Source organism: Zingiber officinale, chromosome 8B (assembly GCF_018446385.1).
Source record: "Zingiber officinale cultivar Zhangliang chromosome 8B, Zo_v1.1, whole genome shotgun sequence".
In the NCBI taxonomy this organism is placed as follows: Eukaryota; Viridiplantae; Streptophyta; class Magnoliopsida; order Zingiberales; family Zingiberaceae; genus Zingiber; species Zingiber officinale.
In genome coordinates, this window is record NC_056001.1 from 79,059,435 (window position 1) to 79,078,625 (window position 19,191).

The following is a 19,191-nucleotide window of genomic DNA, read 5'->3' on the forward strand; positions in this document are numbered from 1 at the left end:
AGACTAGCATCCTCCTCCCTCATCTCCACAAGCCAAGTTTAGGTTTCTCCCTAAGAGAAAACTAAACTACAAGAAGGAGCCTTCAAGGTGTACCTTTCCAAGCAAGAGAAATCGAAAGGAGTGCTAGAAAAAGAAGCTCCCTACTTCCTCTTCACCAAGGGTACCATTTCTTAAGGATTAACAAGTGAACATTAGGTAAGCTTCCCCTCACCTGTGGTACAATGGTTTGTATGGTTTTTCATGGAGATAGATCGCTTAAAAAACTTAAGATGTTGTTTAAGAAAATTCGGTCAAAAACAAGAAGAAGAGTTTAAGAAAGTTATGATTAGATATTCTTTCTATTTTTCTTGTGACATGTATTTTATGTAAGAAGTTAATCTATGGTTTCCATGCTAGAATAATTAATGAAAAATTAGTTTCATGATTTACATGGTTCGGCCAAGCATGAACAAGAAGACTAGGTAAGTTCACAACTCAAACTAAGCATGTTTCCTTATTCTTTTGGTTATGTACCCTATGATAATGAGGTTGTTAACTTTTCTCTTACTTGTATGTTGTTTGAAACTCCATTTACATGCTCATGAATATTCGGCCAAGAAAGGAGTAAAGACCTAGGAGAGTTTTAAAACCTAAGACCAAGCATGCTAAGATTTTTCCTAAGACAATACATGAAGCTAAAATGTTATGCCATGATTGTATGTTAGTTATGAATCTTATTTCATGCTTATGAGGGTTCGGTTATGATGAGAGTTGAAGTCAAGGAAAGTTGAAACCAAGGCTAAGAGGCTCATGACCTTCTTGATAAAATAATGTGAAACTAGTTGATGTTTTATGGTTGCTTGTTATATAGAATTTTGAATACATGTAACTTTCGGCCACATTAGGTTTTAAAGCTAGTATGTGTAGATTTTTAACTAAGTATACTCATGTTGTTCCTTGTTATGAAGCCATGAAAATTGGGTAGGGTTTCCATGCTCTTATGCCACTAGAAACTTAGTTTCATACTTGTTAAGTTTCGGCCACTACAAGTTTAAAGGGCCTAGAGAAATTTGAATCCAACTTATTCATGCTTATGATGCCTTTGAGATATATGCTATGAAATGTAGTTGGGGTTCCCATGCTCTCATGCCACTAAAAATCTAGTTCCATGATTTACATGTTTCGGCCACTACAAGTTTAAAGGGCCTAGAGAAATTTGAATCCAACTTATACATGCTTATGATGCCCTTGAGATATATGCCATGAAATGTAGTTGTGGTTCCCATGCTCTCATGTCACTAAAAATCTAGTTCCATGATTTACATGTTTCGGCCACTACAAGTTTAAAGGCTTAGAGAGATTAGAACCCGACTTATATATGCTTATGATGTTCTTGTGATGTATGCTATGGAATGTAGTTGTGGTTTCATACTCTTATGCCACTAAAAAACCTAATCCCATGATTGTTAGGTTCGGCCACCTTGAGTTAATGGGTCTAGGAAGTTTGAAATTTGAAACAAACATGCTTATGTTGTTCCTCATGAAAATGTATAACATGTTGGCTTAAGGTTCAACACCTCTATGCTACTTGTAACCTAGGATAAGATAAGCTAGGGTTCGGCCATGATATGATTAGGAGCTTAGGGAACTTAGAACCCAAACTAAATGTGCTTAAGTAGTTCCCTATGAAATATAATATGATATGGGTATAGGGTTTATATGTTTACATGTTGCTTAGAACTTGATTCCTCTTCATGAAAGGTTTCGGCCATGAAATAATTGGAAACCTAGGAGGGCTTTAAAATTTATGTTAACATTCTTATGATCTTTCTTATGTTAGTATGTGAAGATATCATGAGAATTTTTATGTTTGTATATTGTCTAGAGACCATGTGGACCTTTCATGACTTTCGGCCATATGGGTTTAGTGACTAGATATACCTCACATGCTATGAAGAGATGATATTTAATGATTCCATGAATGGTTATGTCTTTTTAGGATATGTGTTATGTTCTTTCATGTATGCTTATGACCCATGTATGTACTATGTGCTCAAACATGCTTACTTTATGACATGATAAAATGATACGTTCGTTATGCAAGCCTATGATTTATGCATGTGCTGTGTGCCCAAATATGCATGCTTTAAGATAAGTGATATGTTCATGATGTATGTTATGATTCATGCATGTGTTGTGTGCCCAAATATGCATGTTTTCTGATATGTTAAGAAATATGATATGCATGAAATGATAAGAACTATGATATGTAAGTTAAGTCATGCTACTTTACTTTATGTATGGCTTGTACCAAGGGTGGGCTCCATAAGCGCCCCGGGGTCGATGGACTAAGAAACGGGCCTCGTTAGGGATGGGCTCCTAAGTGCCCCTAGGTCGATGGACTAAGAAACGGACCTAGTATGTATGCCTTGTAGGGTTCAAGACTTGCTACCTTGGACCTACATAGGATGCGCACAATTATGTATGTGGTACAAGCCGGGGCCCTAATCATGTTGAGATTATGTTCAAGTATGTATTGTATAAGTTTTCAAAAGACATGTTGCATATGTTGCATGATATATGTTTAGGGATGTACCATGATTATACTTTATGATTACGCCATGCTAGTTATGCTGAGGTTATGCTATGACAGGATATGTTTGATGATCATGATATGTTATGCCATGATAACTTATGTTATGATATGATATGCCATGATATGCTCTTAACATGATACACTTGTCTTTATGCCTTATGACTTGTGATTTTAATATGCTTGACGGTTTTTTGTGAGAAGGAAAGGAACTTACTGAGCCATGAGTGCTCATAGCTTACTTTCTTGTACCACAGATAAAGGCAAGGAATGGATGTACTAGGGGAGCAACAGGAGGGCTTGAAGGATGTGTGCGGTAGTGGACTGGCTAAAAGAAATGACCTGCTTTCATTTAATAAGAAATTTGCCATGTTGATGTTTTTACTTTATTACTCCATGACTTTAAGTATGTGTTTGGTATTAAGACCCAAAATTTATGATAAGCATGCTATGTGGACCTTTTATATCTATTGGGACTTTTAAGTAAGAAAAAGGTTTTTAAATTCTCTAAGTAAGACTTCCACTGTGTTAAGTATGCAAGAGTCGTCAAGTAACCCCCCTCGCCTTAGCAGGAGGGGCGGGGCGTTACAAACCAAGCCTACGAAGGAAAGAAATGCCACACCTAGGGATGATAAGTTTCGATGGGTTGAACACCACGAGAGTAGACTCGATAAGTTCAGCAAGTTCTTTCAAGAACTAAGAGAGCACACAATCTCACCAAAAACTAAGTTGCTTCATACTAAGATGTCCCTCTCTTATATAATGGGAGTGAACAAGGAAAAATACAAGATAAGTACATGCACAATTAGAGTCCCAATGTTGCATGCCTTATGCAAGCTATCTAGAAACCCAAAACAAAATAAATGCATGCACAATTAGAGTCCCAAGTTGCATGCTTCATTAAACAATCTAAAATACTTAAGTCTTCATGCATGAACGAATTCTCATGCTTTGCATGCTTATTAGCGTTCTTCCGTTAAGCATGACCAGTCATGGATGGTTATGCTCGATTACGTGGATTAGGCCACGACTAGCAGTTGCGATTATCTTGGTTTCTCCTTGCTCATAGTCCTCCCAATGTTTTTTTATTAGCTCATTTAGTGCTTCCTTGAAACGCTTTGCCCGTAGTCTTATAATTGGGCCTTCCAGAAGTGATAACTGATCTCTCCTATCCTGACCCTTGGGCATACATCATTCTCCCCTTCTTGAAAAGGATTTGTCCTCAAATCATCACCTGCATCAAACGGGGATAAGTCAGCAACATTAAAAGTAGCATGTATGCCATACTCACCTGGTAGTTCAAGTTTGTAGGCATTATCATTGATGCGCTCTAATACTTGAAATGGGTCATCCCCTCGAGGTAGAAGTTTAGAACGACGTTTGTCCAGAAATCGCTCCTTTCGGAGGTGCAACCAAACTCATTCTCCTAGTTCAAACACAATTTTCTTGCGCCCCTTGTTAGCTTGTTGCATGTATTGTTGAGTTCTTTTCTCAATATTCAGTCGTGCTTGTTCATGAATCTTCTTTATGAATTCGGCCTTCTTCTTACCATCTAAGTTTATATGCTCACTTACAGCTAAAGGAATCAAATCTAATGGTGACAAGGGATTGAAACCATAAACAATTTCAAATGGATAAAATTTAGTCGCAGAATGTATGTCCTATTGTAAGCAAATTCAACATGAGGTAGACAATCTTCCCATATTCTCAAATTCTTGTTAATGACCGCACGAATTAAAAAGGACAAGGTTCGATTAACCACTTCAGTTTGCCCATCAGTTTGGGGGTGACAAGTAGTAGAGAACAACAATTTAGTTTCTAATTTCCCCCATAAAGTCTTCCAAAAATAACTCAAAAATTTTGCATCTCTATCAGAGACAATGGTCCTAGGCATGCTATGCAACCTAAAAATCTCTTTAAAGAACAATTCAGCTATATGCGATGCATCATCGGTTTTATGATATGGAATGAAATGCACCATTTTAGAGAATCTGTCTACCACAACAAAAATTGAATCTCTCCCCCTCTTGGTCCGGGGTAATCCCAAAACAAAGTCCATTGAAATATCAGTCCAAGGTTCACTAGGTATAGGCAAAGGAGTATACAAGCCATGGGGTTTCAATTTAGATTTAGCTTGTTTGCAAGTGATACACTTCTCACAAATTCTTTCCACGTCGCATTTCATATGAGGCCAAAAGAAATGATCCTGTAAAACCCCTAAAGTCTTAGTAATGCTAAAATTACCCATCAATCCACCACCATGGGCTTCCCTAGTGAATAATTCACGTAACGAAAACATAGGCACACACAATCTATTTTCACGAAATAAAAACCCATCATGCCTATAGAACTTACCAAATACAATCTTATCGCATGCTTTGAACACCTCAGAAAAATCAGTATCGTTAGTATATAAATCCTTGATATATTCAAATCCAAGTAACTTTGTATTTAAAGTGGACAGTAAAGCATACCTTCGAGATAGTGCATCAGCAACTACGTTCTCCTTTCCTTGCTTGTATTTGATCACATAAGGAAATGTCTCAATGAATTCTACCCATTTAGCATGGCATCGGTTCAACTTATGTTGGCTCTTTAAATGCTTTAGAGATTGATGATCTGTGTGAATCATGAATTCTTTTGGCCATAGGTAATGTTGTCATGTCTCCAATACTCTCACCAATGCATACATTTCCTTGTCATATGTGGGATAGTTGAGAGTGGATCCACTCAACTTCTCACTGAAATAAGCAATGGGTCTCATTTCCTGCATAAGCACAGCACCTATACCAACACCAGAAGCATCACATTCGATTTCAAAGGTTTTAGAAAAATCTGGTAGGATTAGTAAAGGAGCAGAACTTAGCTTTTCTTTCAAAGTGTTGAAGGCCCTCTCTTGCTCCTCTCCCCACTTGAATGACTCATTTTTCTTGATGACTTTAGTAAGAGGAGCTGCAATATTTCTAAAATCACGAACAAACCATCGATAGAAGCTGGCCAAACCATGAAAACTCCTCACTTGGCTAATTGTTGTCGGTGTTGGCCACTCTTTGATTGCTTTCACCTTTTCCTCATCCATCTCAACGCCTTTAGTACTAACAACAAAACCAAGAAACACGACTTTCTCCGTAGAAAAGGTGCATTTATCGAGGTTAGCAAAAAGCTTTTCTTCTTTTAGCACACTCAAAACTAACCTTAAATGTGTAATATGATCTTCTAAGCTTCTGCTAAAAATCAAAATATCATCAAAATACACAACTACAAATTTCTCTAAGAAAGCACGCAAAATATGGTTCATCAAACGCATAAAAGTGCTAGGAGCATTAGTTAAGCCAAAAGGCATTACTAACCATTCATATTAGCCATGCTTAGTTTTAAAACCAATTTTCCATTCATCACCTTCCTTCATCCTAATCTGATGATATCCACTCCTAAGATCAATTTTTGTGAACACACAAGAACCATGCAATTCATCAAGTAAATCATCAATCCTAGGAATTGGATGGCGATACTTTACCGTGATGTTGTTGATGGCTCGACAATCCACACACATCCTCCATGTTCCGTCCTTCTTGGGAACTAGTAACACAGGCACGGCGCAAGGACTCATTCTTTCTCGAACATACCCCTTTTCTAATAATTCATTAACTTGCCTTTGAAGTTCCTTAGCTTCCTCCAGATTGCTTCTATAGGCAGGTCGATTCGGAATGGAGGCACCAGGTATGAAGTCAATTTGGTGCTCAATTCCTCTAATGGGAGGTAAACCATGCGAAACCTCTTCAGGATAGACCTCCTCGAATTTCTGTAAGAGAGAAACAATAACACTAGGCAAAGAATTGTTAAGGTCGTTAGTGCTCAAGAGTGACTCCTTATACAAAAGGATAAGGGGCAGCTGATTTGAAAACAAAGCTCGCTTAATCTCACTTTTTTTTGCATAAAAAATATTTTTCTTTCTCTCTCCTTTTTTTTCCTTGCCCACTCCTTTTGTCTCTTTCCTCTCATCTTCTTTCCTCTCATTTTTCTTTCCCTCTTCTTCTTTTTTCTCTCAATTTCTTTTTCTTTCTTCTTTTCATTTGCTTTTTGTAGTCTCAACTGGTCCTCCATAACTTGTCTTGGAGTCAACGGTACAAGAATAATAGGTTGCCCTTTCATAGTAAAACTATACTTATTTGTGAGGCCATCATGTGTTACCTTTCGATCGAATTGCCAAGGTCTTCCCAACAATAGATGGCATGCATGCATGGGGACCACGTCACACAACAGCTCGTCTTCATATTTGCCAATGGAGATTGCTACCAAGACTTGTTTTGTTACCTTGATTTCTCCGTAATCGTTTAGCCACTGGAGTCGATAAGGTCGTGAATGTTTCCGAGTTGGTAGTGATAATTTCTCCACCAAATCAGTACTTGTCACATTGGTGCAACTTCCCCCATCAATAATAACACTGCAAACCTTGTTATTGACAAAGCAACGGGTATGAAACAAATTCTCCCTTTGATTACCTTCTTCCTCCTTAGCTTATAGCTTGAGAACTCGTTGGGCCACCAATAAGTCTTCAATAACAGCATGTTGTTCATCATCACTGTCCTCTTTTTGTGGCACTTCTTCAACTATTTCATCCTCATCTTCTGACTCAAGTTCACCTTGAGCGTTTATTACCATAACCCTTTTGTTCACACATTGACTAGCTATATGACCATGCCCTTGACATTTAAAACACTTGATATCACGAGTTTTGGAGGAAATGGGCTCGCGATTACCTTGAGTAGTTGATGGTGTGGGTTTGGGCTTCTTGAAGGGTTCAAACTTTGGCTTATTTTGAGGTTGTTCCTCCTTTCTTGGAGTTGTTCGCCATGTGCCGTGAGTAGTCATTGGTTGTCCTTTCCTAGCCAATCCTCTCCTCTTGAGTTGTTCTTCCACTTTTTGTGCTTAGTGGACCATATCCGACAGCTCAACATTCGACAGCTCAACATAATGCTGCAATTCAACAATTTCTGTATTTAAACCATGTAAAAACCTGGCCATGGTGGCTTCCTGATCTTCATCGATATTAGCTCGGGTCATGGAAAACTCCATCTCCTTGAAATATTCATCCACACTTTTGGAGCCTTGAGATAACCTTTGAAGCCGCTGATATAAGCTTCTATAATAATGGCTGGGTACAAACCTCCTTCTCATGAGCACTTTCATCTCCTCCCAAGTGGACACAGGTTGCTCTCTATTCCTTCTCCGAGTCATCACCACTTGATCCTACCAAACAATAGCATAATCAGTGAATTCAATGGCAACTAACTTCACCTTTTTAAACTCTGAGAATTCATAACAGTCAAACACCATTTCCATCTTAGTTTCTCATTCCAAGTAAGCTTCTGGGTCATTTCTTCCTTGGAAGGTTGGAATTTTCATCTTAATCCCTTCTAAATCATTATTTCTTCTAGTTCTGTTTCTATCTCCTCGATGTCCAATCCTGCCCCGATTGTAGTTTTGCTCATCAAAGTCTTCCACAATAACCTCTTCATCTTCTTCGACATCAATCCCTTGGGCATGTCTTCGTTGTGGTCTAGTAATACGGTCTTGTTGATGTCTTCTTGGTGTCCCATCCTCCACCTGATCCAACCTCTCATGGATAGATTCTAATTCCGCCCTCATCATCCGCTGCATCTCCCCCATCAATGCTTGTAATTGCAGGTTCGGAAGTGGCCTAGCCCCCTCATTTGCTCCATCCTCCTAGTTGTTGGACATGGCTACAAAATGAAAGAAAACCTCACAAGCACTCAACTCACGTTTGGGTGGTAGCTCTCAATTGATGATATCTCTCAGTTCTTGATCAAACTCTAGAACAAATCAGAATATCACGTAGCAATTCAAAAGATATCATAGAAATTTATGATAGTAGAATTTTAAGAGAAAATGAAAGAGTAGAAGTTTGAGAATAAGGAAAACAAGAAAAGAATTGTTGAAGGCAATTTACTTCGATTCACAAAAGCAGCTTTTTTTTTTTGCGCTTTCTTCTTCTTCTTCTTCTTTTTTGTCTTTTCGATGCACTCTCTTTTTTTTCGACGATTTTTTTTTTTGCTTTTGGTTGAACAACAAGTAAAGATAGATTTGCACTTGCCTTTGAACCGAAGCTCTGATACCAGATGATACGAACCCCACCAACAAATGTGATGGAACCCGAAACAAAGGCGGATAGAACCCCAAGAACTAAACGACAAGAGTGTGAGCCTTGACCCATAACCAAGAATTGGCAAGAACCAAGCCTACGAAGGAAAGAAACGCCACACCTAGGGGTGATAAGTTTCGATAGGTTGAACGCCACGAGAGTAGACTCGATAAGTTCAGCAAGTTCTTTCAAGAACTAAGAGAGCACACAATCTCACCAAAAACTAAGTTGCTTTATACTAAGATGTTCCTCCCTTATATAATGGGAGTGAACAAGGAAAAATACAAGATAAGTACATGCACAATTAGAGTCCCAATGTTGCATGCCTTATGCAAGCTATCTAGAAACCCAAAACAAAATAAATGCATGCACAATTAGAGTTTCAAGTTGCATGCTTCATTAAATAATCTAAAATACTTAAGTCTTCATGCATGAACAAATTCCCATGCTTTGCATGCTTATTAGCGTTCTTCAGTTAAGCGCGGCCAGTCATGGATGGTTATGCTCGATTACGTGGATTATGCCACAACTAGCAGTTGCGATTATCTTGGTTTCTCCTTGCTCATAGTCCTCCCAATATTTTTTGATTAGCCCATTTAGTGCTTCCTTGAAACGCTTTGCCCGTAGTCTTGTAATTGGACCTTCCGGAAGTGATAACTGATCTCTCCTATCTTCAGCCCTTGGGCATACATCACCACCCAAAAGGTCACTTCATCTATATAAGGTGACTTCACAAAAGGGTTACTTTACCAAATAGGTTACTTCACCGAAAAGATTACTTTACCAAAAAGGTTACTTCACCTAAAGTTACTATTACCAATGACTTTTGTATTCATCCAATGAATACAAAATATTTTTATCTCTTGATTTTCCTTTAGATTAATGATATATTAATCTCTATTAATATTCATTAATCTTAATGGGTTGGATTTAGAATATTGGATTAACAATTAACCCAATAAACCATTAACCCAATAAACCAATGAGTTTAACCCATTACTCAATAAGTCTAATCCGAATTCATTCGAGTCTAACTCAATGTGTATAATTCGAATTAAACTTAACCCCATAATCAATCTCCAAATCAACATGTTCTTTGTGTGTGACCCAATAAGCTCTCGTAACATTGGCAATGTATCTAAAACCATTTTAGAAGCATAAGCAATAAGTGACATCTAGTAATGCATCATTGCTATCCAAGTGACGAGAATGTCGAGATCCGGCCTAACCTTTCCGTGTCTATTATCTTGTATGACTCAATCCTTCTATCCTTGATATCTAGATTGATCAATGAGGCATAGAACGTGTCATCCTCTTATCAATCTTTGTGTTTCTTGATCTCTAAGTAGACACACTTAATCAAATAAGCTCAATATCGCATATTGACTCATTTTGAGCATGGTCATGCATTCTTGTGTCCTACTAATCAAGGGGCCCACAAATATCGCTTCCGTCATATAGAAGGGATAGATCTCATCTACATCACTCACATTCCTCCGCATAATTCATTGCATACCCAGTAATCGACTTTATCGTCCACCTTGTTACAGGTGACGTTTGCCGATACCAAAGTACACAACTCCTTATGTAGGGAACTATAGTGACTTCAGGTCTAAGGACTATTCATGCCAATAGTCACATGAGAATGTTTATGACACTCATATAACGATCCATGAGGCATTCTCATGGTGGGTCATTCTGTATATATTATCTAATATATACCCATGTGTCAACTTGATATCTCATATCCATGATTTGTGAGATTAAGTCATCTGTTAACCTACATGCTAGTCTCAACGTATTAATATTGTCCTTGCATATTAATGTTTGACTAGGAATAGTTAAGAGTAGTGTTTCTTATATATCTACAATATCTCACTATCAATTCAACCAATTGATATGTTGTAGATAAGAACCTATTACCAAGGATATTATTATACTTATTTAATTGACATTGAACTGAAATAAATATAATAACCAACTTTATCTTTTATTAATAATGATATATGATATAAAATGAGCCTTTTACAATCATCTCATAATTAATACTAGGGTTAATATTAACATAACGAATGAATCTCGAGAATGATATAATAATCAAAGTTAAGATGAGATAGGAATCAAATGCGAAATAAGGGAGCAATCCTTATTTGATTCGTTTACTATCGCATAGGCAGTAAAATCTTAATTGTAGAAATCTTGCTACATGATTTTGTGTATTTGTTGACCGACTAGTATTTATTAATTAATAAAAAATTTTGAGGCTTCGTCTCAGTTTTATTTTTTTCACTTCAGTTCACTTTTAATTCTGGGCAACGGAACTCAATTTACTGAATTATAATTTCTCAATTTACTTAATTATAATTTAAAGAAATATACTACGCTGATTTCTGTTGTTAATTTGTCGCTGAGCGCTTGATCAGTTTTGACAAAGAAAGTCTTTGTAAAAAAAAAAATGCGAGAGGTAAATTGTATATAAATTAAGTGGTGTGCCTTATACAATTTATTTTCCACTTCACTGATGCATTTAATTATTTGTTAATTTTCATTGTTTTTTGACACGGAATTCTGTTAATAAGTTTATCGTGATTGAATTTTGTTATATAAAATATATATGTCATGTCATGAGTTTGAAAAATAGTAAATGTTGGAACTAAGTTAGTTTGATTCAAGCAAGATCACAAAAAATCACCTCAAAAATTTTTAAAAAAAATAACTCTTACAGCTCATAATTGGGATCGCAGGGCAACATTATATAATCCAAGGAACAAAAGGCAACACTGAGCATTCAGTACCTTTCAGTATCATCACAAAATACAAATGTTATTATTATATAAGAATGTATTAGTTTCCTGTCACACACCCAACATTGGGCCGCATCAGACCACGTAGTCGTCGTCAATGGTGGCTCAACCAAAACACTGAGCATACCATGAAGAACCAGTGGGAAATCAATATAACCAGTATCTAGCTAAGCAAGAAGGGATCTATGCTCTCTCAGTATGGAGTTAGATCCCTTCTGTGAATGATTTCTTTCTAACCTCCTCACATCTGTACAGGTGTGAATATGAAAAATAAAAATAAACATGAAAACTGAAAGTAAACAATGAAATACTTTACAGAAAGACGTGCGACTTTGCCACATTTCGTGAGCATTTGGTACGAGGACTCTTTATTAGGCTGCAGGCACAGCCCTCCAGGAGCTCCAGATCCTCATCAAATGTAAGCATGGATGCCATCCCAGGATTCTCAGTCAACAACTTTGAGGTAAGGAACCCTGCAACAGTCCATGTCTGATAAAGTCGCGATTGCTTTCCAATAAATCTCCCAGTTGGGGCATCATAATATTCAGGCCACTTTTCCTTTGAAAGCCGCTTCTCGGCTACACTGATTGCCTTCCTGGCTAATTCAGGCCGACCCATTTTGATGCACGCTAATGTGAACTAGGGCAACAGAAAAGCCATATGTTTAAGTAATTTATTTATAAGAACTTAAACTTGAGATTAGTCCTCCATGTCAAGACTTCTACCTGCCACATAAGAGTAGGCCATGATCCTCCATTATGATATGACCAAGGTCTGTAAAAACAAGAAATTCTTGTTAGGAAATATCGCAGAGCGCACTCACGGATGCAACTCTCTTCAAATGTGCAAAAATATGTGTGGGGCTTTTCTTTTTCCAACAGTGGAAGATCAAGCAAAACAAGTATCAATTAGATATATTGATCTTGAGTTTTACAATACAGTTTTCTTGCCCCTTCCACATTGTAGAAAGCAAATTATCCAGTGTAGACTTTATTCTTCTCTAGAAATGTCGTCAAATACTCTTCATATATTGATGAGAAATCAAATCAGGTAGTTGTGCAACTGAGGTAGATATAAAGGCGAAGTATCTATCGGAACAGGAAAATAAAAGATTTTTGTTGGAGTATCTATAGGAATATAAAACTGAAAATGTTAAAAGTTTATGCATTGGAATATGTTTGCTGATCGCCAAAGAATGTGCTATGTGCTTTTCAAACCTAAGACTGCAGTATTATATATCTAAGTTCGTAAAACATGAACTCAACAAACAAACACGACTTATGTGAAGTTTTAATCTCATGCTAAAAGTAAGCTTATCAATGCATAGTGATTTCAAATGTAGAGGCTAATCATACACTAGTAACTCTATGCAAGGCAAAGTTTGGTTTTTTGGGGTATAGTGGAAACGTTAACAGGTAACATCTAATCCATAGTCTACCAATACCCAGATGGAAAATCAAGGTACAACAAAGGAAAAGAATGATGTTGTATAACATCTTACGTATTTTTTGGATCACTTCCAGTAGTTATCTGCCATTCTTCATCCTCTATAGCAGGGTAGCATATCTTAAGAGGCATAGTCCCAACAAGGTCATTCCATTTGTCTTCAATCAGATCAAGGATGCCCTCAGCTTGCCAAGGAGTGGCTAAAGATGATGAAATGGCCCATAAATTACCAAGTGAAAAGAACCTAAAATCCATGTGTGCTGGCTGAAGGTTGCCAATGAAGTAGCCACCTTTTTCAGGGATCCAATCCACTAACCAATGAGGGATTTGCTCAGGGTATATGTTGAACTTGTTAATAGCATCTTGAGAATATTCTTCAGTTTTGTAACGATATATCTCATTGACCTTTTTCATATCTGCCCAATAGTATTCTCTGATGTGAAATGACAATGCACTAAGTCTGTTGTTAATAGCACGCAGCAGGCTCTTTGAACCATCACTGGAAACAATCATTTCACGCGAACAACGCAATGCACCATAGAACAGTGCCTGTTTATTGTAATATTTCAAACATCATGGACAAATTATACCATAAAACATCACAAATATGTCAATTGACAATCAAGAAAATAATTTTTAAGGAAAAAAAGACTAGACAATATCTGAAAGTTAACGCAAAACAGATCTGGAGCTCCCAACCACATAGCTCAAATGAAATCTGAGTATGGTTTATGTACAAAATGCTGAACTGATAAGTATCTAAAGCCAATACATACCTGGATTTCGAGAGGGTGTCCATGGATTCCCATTCGGCGATCTATCATGCAAGACCCATCAGTGACAAGCAGAGTAGGAAACATGTCAAACCCATCTGATAAGCATAAATTTAAAATCAGTCTAATGCCAGTTTGCACATCGATTCTCTGTTGCAAAGCATAATCTCCAGTAATCTTTCCATAAGCTCTTAGCAGGATGATCCACCACAATCCTGCCATAGAGAACATTATGTTTAAAGATCCTAATACTTAAATTTATGCATCACAGAAAAAATAATGGTATGAATCTCAATGAAAGTTAACCGGAATCTACTGGAGCAACGCGACCAATGGCTGATTCACCAAAATCAGGGTCCAAGACCTCCTCAAATTCTCCCTTGTTTCCCTTAGGAATATTTCTAACCTTAAAGCTAGCTGGCATCAAGCCTTGCCCAGGGCTGTAGCAATCCACAGTCTTTTCCCAACTCTGCATATCAGAAAATAAGAACACAGTACTGCATTTGTCACAAACCTATCAAACAAAGTAACAAATATCTCACTTTGTACTTCAAAACTTTCTATTTTTCTGGAATACCTTAAGAAAGGATTTGTATTATATTTCAGATTATGCTAATATTATATTTAAGAAAAGCTTTAAAAATTTGAAAGTGTGTGATCTTGTGTTAGCCAAAATCTTTCTTTAGAATAATAGGTTGCGCCAATTATGATAGTAAATGAAGAAAACGAGATTTAGGTTAGCTTCACCTGCAATTGCAAGGTGTGGAGAAGGAAGTTCCGAACGATCTCCGTCTCCCCTTTAAGCAAAAAAGCTAGGGCTGACGGCACGAAGTCGCGGATGAAGACCTGGTCGTAATTGAGCAGCTCCGCGAAGGGATCGTTCGCCGCCATCGTCCCCACCGGACTCCCGCAATAACTCACCACCGCATTCTTCAACAACCGCCACGCCTCCTTCTTCGATTCCGACACGTCCTTGCCCTTCGTTTCCTCCGCCTGCTCCTTGTCTTCCACCCTCTTTACTTCCACTTTTGCAGCCTTCTTCTCTTTCAACGGCACCGCACTCTCGACGACAAGATGCTTCGCTTCAGTGTGGTCCGGGACGACGATCCGCTCGAAAGCCTTCTCGGCGCCGGGCACGGTCCCGGACAAGGGGCCAACTGAGTCCGAGACTTGTCGGGCAGAGAACGGGGCCCCACCCTTCGACTGAGCGACAGCAGTGCCGACCCATCCAGCGGAGGATCGGCTATGCGGGAGCGAGCGGAGGCAGTACTGGCCCGGGCATCTTGTGAAAATATGGGCCACGAAGAGGCGGCAGCAAGGCCTCACGGCGACGGCGAGCCCCATGGATCCGATTACATTCATCACACGGATCATAAAACCGATCGAAAACAGCACCGCCCAACAGCAACAGCAAAAAATCTCGCTGCGACCAACACCAAAAAAAAATGGACCGATCGGTAGAGGAGAGCCTGGATAGGCGAGCAATTAACGAGTTAAATTGAGGGGATGATTGAGTTGATAGGATGGTGGAAAAAGGAAGAAATGCGAGGGAAATGGGCGACCTTTACCTTTCCATTGAAGAAGAACCTTTACTAAATATTGAATATGCGACTGTGGTCAACGGAGGTCGAGTACACGGAAAAGGGAGGAAGCGGAGAAGAAAAAGGAACCAACAGGCAACGTAGGCACGCAACCTACCAACATACGACGAGAATACTGGCAGTCGCCCCACACCGCGTTTTGTAGGGACGGAATGATTCCTGATCTTAAACGGATAAAGTTTTTCCATCGGCTAGTGCTAATTATGTCTATGTGTATGTCAACGTCAACGCCCATAATAGGGCTAGATAAGCCATGTCAACTAATCATGCTTGAACCTGAGCTAATATTAGGCCAATCCGTCTTTAGGTCGTTGGATCATTAATATAACGTTAGATTTATATATGAAATATAATTATGTATTACTGTAAACTCAATTAAGGGTTATTAATTGAGGTTTTGGATATTTAGATTTTAATGTATTTTATAGGGTATGTCTTTTTATGTGTAGAGATACTTTATATTTTAATGATGGGTTAAAATCTAAAATATCAAAAGGAAAATCCTAATAGGGTTTTTTCCTATATAAATTTGGAGTTATAGTCCCCGGATCATGATTTTATTAGTTTGTTGGATGAATCGATTTTGGGCCATCATTTATTCTCTTCTTCCCCAGAGTACCTAAGAAAATTATAAAGGAAACTCTTAGGGTGCGTTTGATTCAAATTATCATGTATAATCTTGGTTATGTGATTACTTAGTAATCACATAACCAAGATTATGGGGAATAAAACATAACCAAATGTTGTTTGGTTCAATTTAAGTAATGTAACAAAATTTTGTTTGTTTGAAAGTTTTAATAAATAACCTAAGTTAATATTATACTATATTACCCTTAGTTACAAAATCAACCATATATATCTTTTAAATTTTACGTTTTTTTTATTTCTTCTTTTTCATATTTTTCTTTATTTTTATGTGTTTTTTTTTTCTTTTCATTTTTTTTATTTCTTTTAAAGTTTTTTTTATTTTTTTTCATTTTTAAAATTTTGTTACGTTTTTTTATTTTTTAAAATTATTTATTTTTCCTATTTTTTATTTTTTATGTTTTTTTAAATTTTTTTCCTATTTCTTCTTTTTTTTTACTTTTTATATATATTTTTAAAAAATTTATTATTTTTTAATGTTTTTTTTATTTTTTACATTGTTTTATTTTTCTATTTTTTTTATGTTTTTTTTAAATTATTTTTTTAATTTTTAAAGTTCTTTTTATGTTTTTAAAATTTTTTAAAAGTTTTTTATTTTATTTTTTCTTTATATTTTTCTTTTTTATCACATTTTTCTTTTATTCGAGAGTATTTTGGGTAAAAAATTTTTGTTAACCTCAGAATCAAGAAAAATCTCAGTTTTCCGAGGTTTTCCGATTCTGGATTGCATGTCCCTTTTGCTGACGTGTCGTGCATGAAATATTACTCGAGAATCATCGATTACCTAAATTAAACAGGGTTTTCATTGATAATTTTAAATGGATAACCAAAATTATTAAAGATAACTTCCAACCAAATGCACCCTTAGGGAAATCATATAGATCCGGAAAACTATGTCGTACAACTCCAAGAGGTAACAAATATTATGGATTCAAGTATAATTGAACACTTCTGTCTTTACCGTTCCAAATGATTAATCATGTAGGGTTAAAAGTTTATATGTGATGTTTATCGTAAAAGGATAATTATGTTCTTGGTAATTCAAATATTTAATTTTTCGAACTAACTAATCTTGAAGATGATCGATTCTATCCTGAAGAAGTTTCAACCGATCACAGGGTAAATCTGGAAAACACCAAGTGACCCAACAATTGTAGTCGGACTTTCTGTTGATGCAGAGATGTTGACACAGAGAGCATCAAACGATCGAACGTATGTTTTAATTATAGCAAAAAGTTAAAAAGTTAAAATGTCTAATTATCTAACAAGTGTTGAACCAAGTGTGTAAGAAATTGCTAAGTGTTCTTAGACAAAAGTCCTAGGCTACATTTGGTTGGGCGTAATGTAATTGAGCATGTAATGTAATCAAATTTGTAATGTAATGTAATATAATGTTGATTACATTACTACGTTTGGTAATGAAATATGACTGCGTTTGGTAGCCTGTAATCTACCTTGTAATGTAATCCAGATTACATTACAAAGTCGATTATTTTGTTTAGTTTGATTTAAAACTTGTAATGTAATGTAATTTGGATTACAAAAGGTAGTGAAAATTTGTAATCTGGATTACAAAGCAAATGCTATGTAATCTGATTACATTACGAGGTCATTGTTTCACCAAAGTTTAAATGCCGAATATACCCCTAGTCTGTTGTCGACCGGCGCCCGCCACCGGTCGCCGACCTTCGTCGCCGGCCGTCGGTCGTCGGTCGCCGGCCGCCGCCGGTCGTCGCCGGTTGCCGCCGGTCGCCGGTCGCCCGCAATCGGCCACCACTGTCGCTGCCAATCGTCGGCCGCCGATCACCGTCCGCCACCGTTGCCCGCTGGTCGTCGCCCGCCTGCCATCGCCCATCGCCCATCGCCGCCGATTGGCGAAGACGGTGGCCTGCTGCAACGACCGACGGTGGCGGCGGCAGCTAGTTGCCGATGGCTGCCGCAAACTCCGGCAGAGGTGTGGCGACCGCCGATAGAGGTCACAGTATATTTTTGTCATTTTATAATAATATGAATTACATTCCTTATAAAAAATAATGGACACCAAACAAAAGAATGTAATCACCTTTGTAATGAAATATTACATACATTAAATTACCAAACGTAGTAATGTAATCAAGATTATATTACATTACATTACAAATTTGATTACATTACAAGCTAGATTACATTACACCCAACCAAACGTAGCCATATGTAATCTTTGATTACAAAGGTGATTACATTCTTTTATTTGGTGGTTATTATTTTTATAAGGAATGTAATTCGTATTATTATAAAATAACAAAAATATCCTACGACTTCTACCGGTGGACGCTACATCTCTATCGGAGCTTGCGGTGGCTGCTGTCGCCGGTCGCTGGCCGCCGCCGATCGTCGGTCGTCGCCGGTCGCCGACGGTCGCCGGTCGCCGACGGTCGCCGGTCGCCGACGGTCGCCGGCCGCGGGGGGGGCGATGGTGGGCGGTGGCAGTGGCGGCGGGCGAAGATGGGCGGCAATAGACTAGGGGTATATTTGACATTCAAATTTTTGTTAAAAGGTGACCTCGTAATGTAATCATATTACAATGTGTTTGTTTTGTAATCCAGATTACAAAACTTCATTACATTTTGTAATCCAGATTACATTACATTACAAGTTAAAAATGAAACCAAACAAAATAATCAGTCTTGTAATGTAATCTGAATTACATTACAGGACATATTACACCCTACCAAACGCAACCCTAGTGAATTCTAGGAAGATAGAAAACCCTAAGAGAAGGTAACCTTAAGTCATAGGGGTGGTAACCCTAGGTGATGAAAAGTCCTACCTGCGGTTATGTAATGAAATCGTGACAGATTAGTACTTTGGGCAAAATCCTAGAGTTGGGGACTCTAGGTGAAAATCCTGGTGGTCATGGACCAGGTGGAAGACTGGATGGGTCGTGGAGCGAGCATTCAGTAGAAAGTCCTAGAGTCTCGGACGTCAAACAAAAGTCCAAACGGTCTAGAGGACCGATCTAGCAAAAGGTAACTTTCTTAAGAGGAGTAGGTGAGGAAGAGTTCCCCGAGAGGGAACAGTAGGCATCAGTCCGACCTAAAGTTTCAGCGAAACTCAAAGTCAGGACCGGATAGTCCGAAGGCTGTTAAGTTACCTATTTACCTGTTGTTTGTCTTTAAGTCTAACTTTGTTTTGCACGAAACTAATA

At 37.8% G+C, this 19,191-nt stretch overlaps 1 protein-coding gene across 1 annotated transcript; it reads right to left on the reverse strand.

The window, feature by feature from the left end:
• Positions 1–11,550: 11,550 nt before the first annotated feature.
• LOC122015464 (neutral/alkaline invertase 1, mitochondrial-like) lies at positions 11,551–15,461 on the reverse strand. The gene is made up of 7 exons (XM_042572367.1): positions 15,327–15,461; positions 14,506–15,227; positions 14,065–14,227; positions 13,762–13,973; positions 13,041–13,534; positions 12,265–12,313; positions 11,551–12,178 (listed from the first exon to the last, which is right to left on the reverse strand). Exons 2-7 carry the CDS (start codon positions 15,130–15,132, stop codon positions 11,852–11,854), a joined length of 1,872 nt encoding a protein of 623 aa, XP_042428301.1. The 5' UTR covers positions 15,133–15,227; positions 15,327–15,461; the 3' UTR covers positions 11,551–11,851.
• Between the last annotated feature and the right edge of the window lie 3,730 nt (positions 15,462–19,191).

Excerpts from the sequence above, each read along its gene's own strand:
- LOC122015464 (XM_042572367.1), bottom strand. The coding sequence starts at position 15,132 with ATGATCCGTGTGATGAATGTAATCGGATCCATGGGGCTCGCCGTCGCC. Across the intron at positions 13,974-14,064 it reads CGTTGCTCCAGTAGATTCCG|GATTGTGGTGGATCATCCTG; the intron begins GTTAACTTTCAT and ends TCTCTATGGCAG. Across the intron at positions 12,314-13,040 it reads GGAAGTGATCCAAAAAATAC|ACCTTGGTCATATCATAATG; the intron begins GTAAGATGTTAT and ends TTGTTTTTACAG.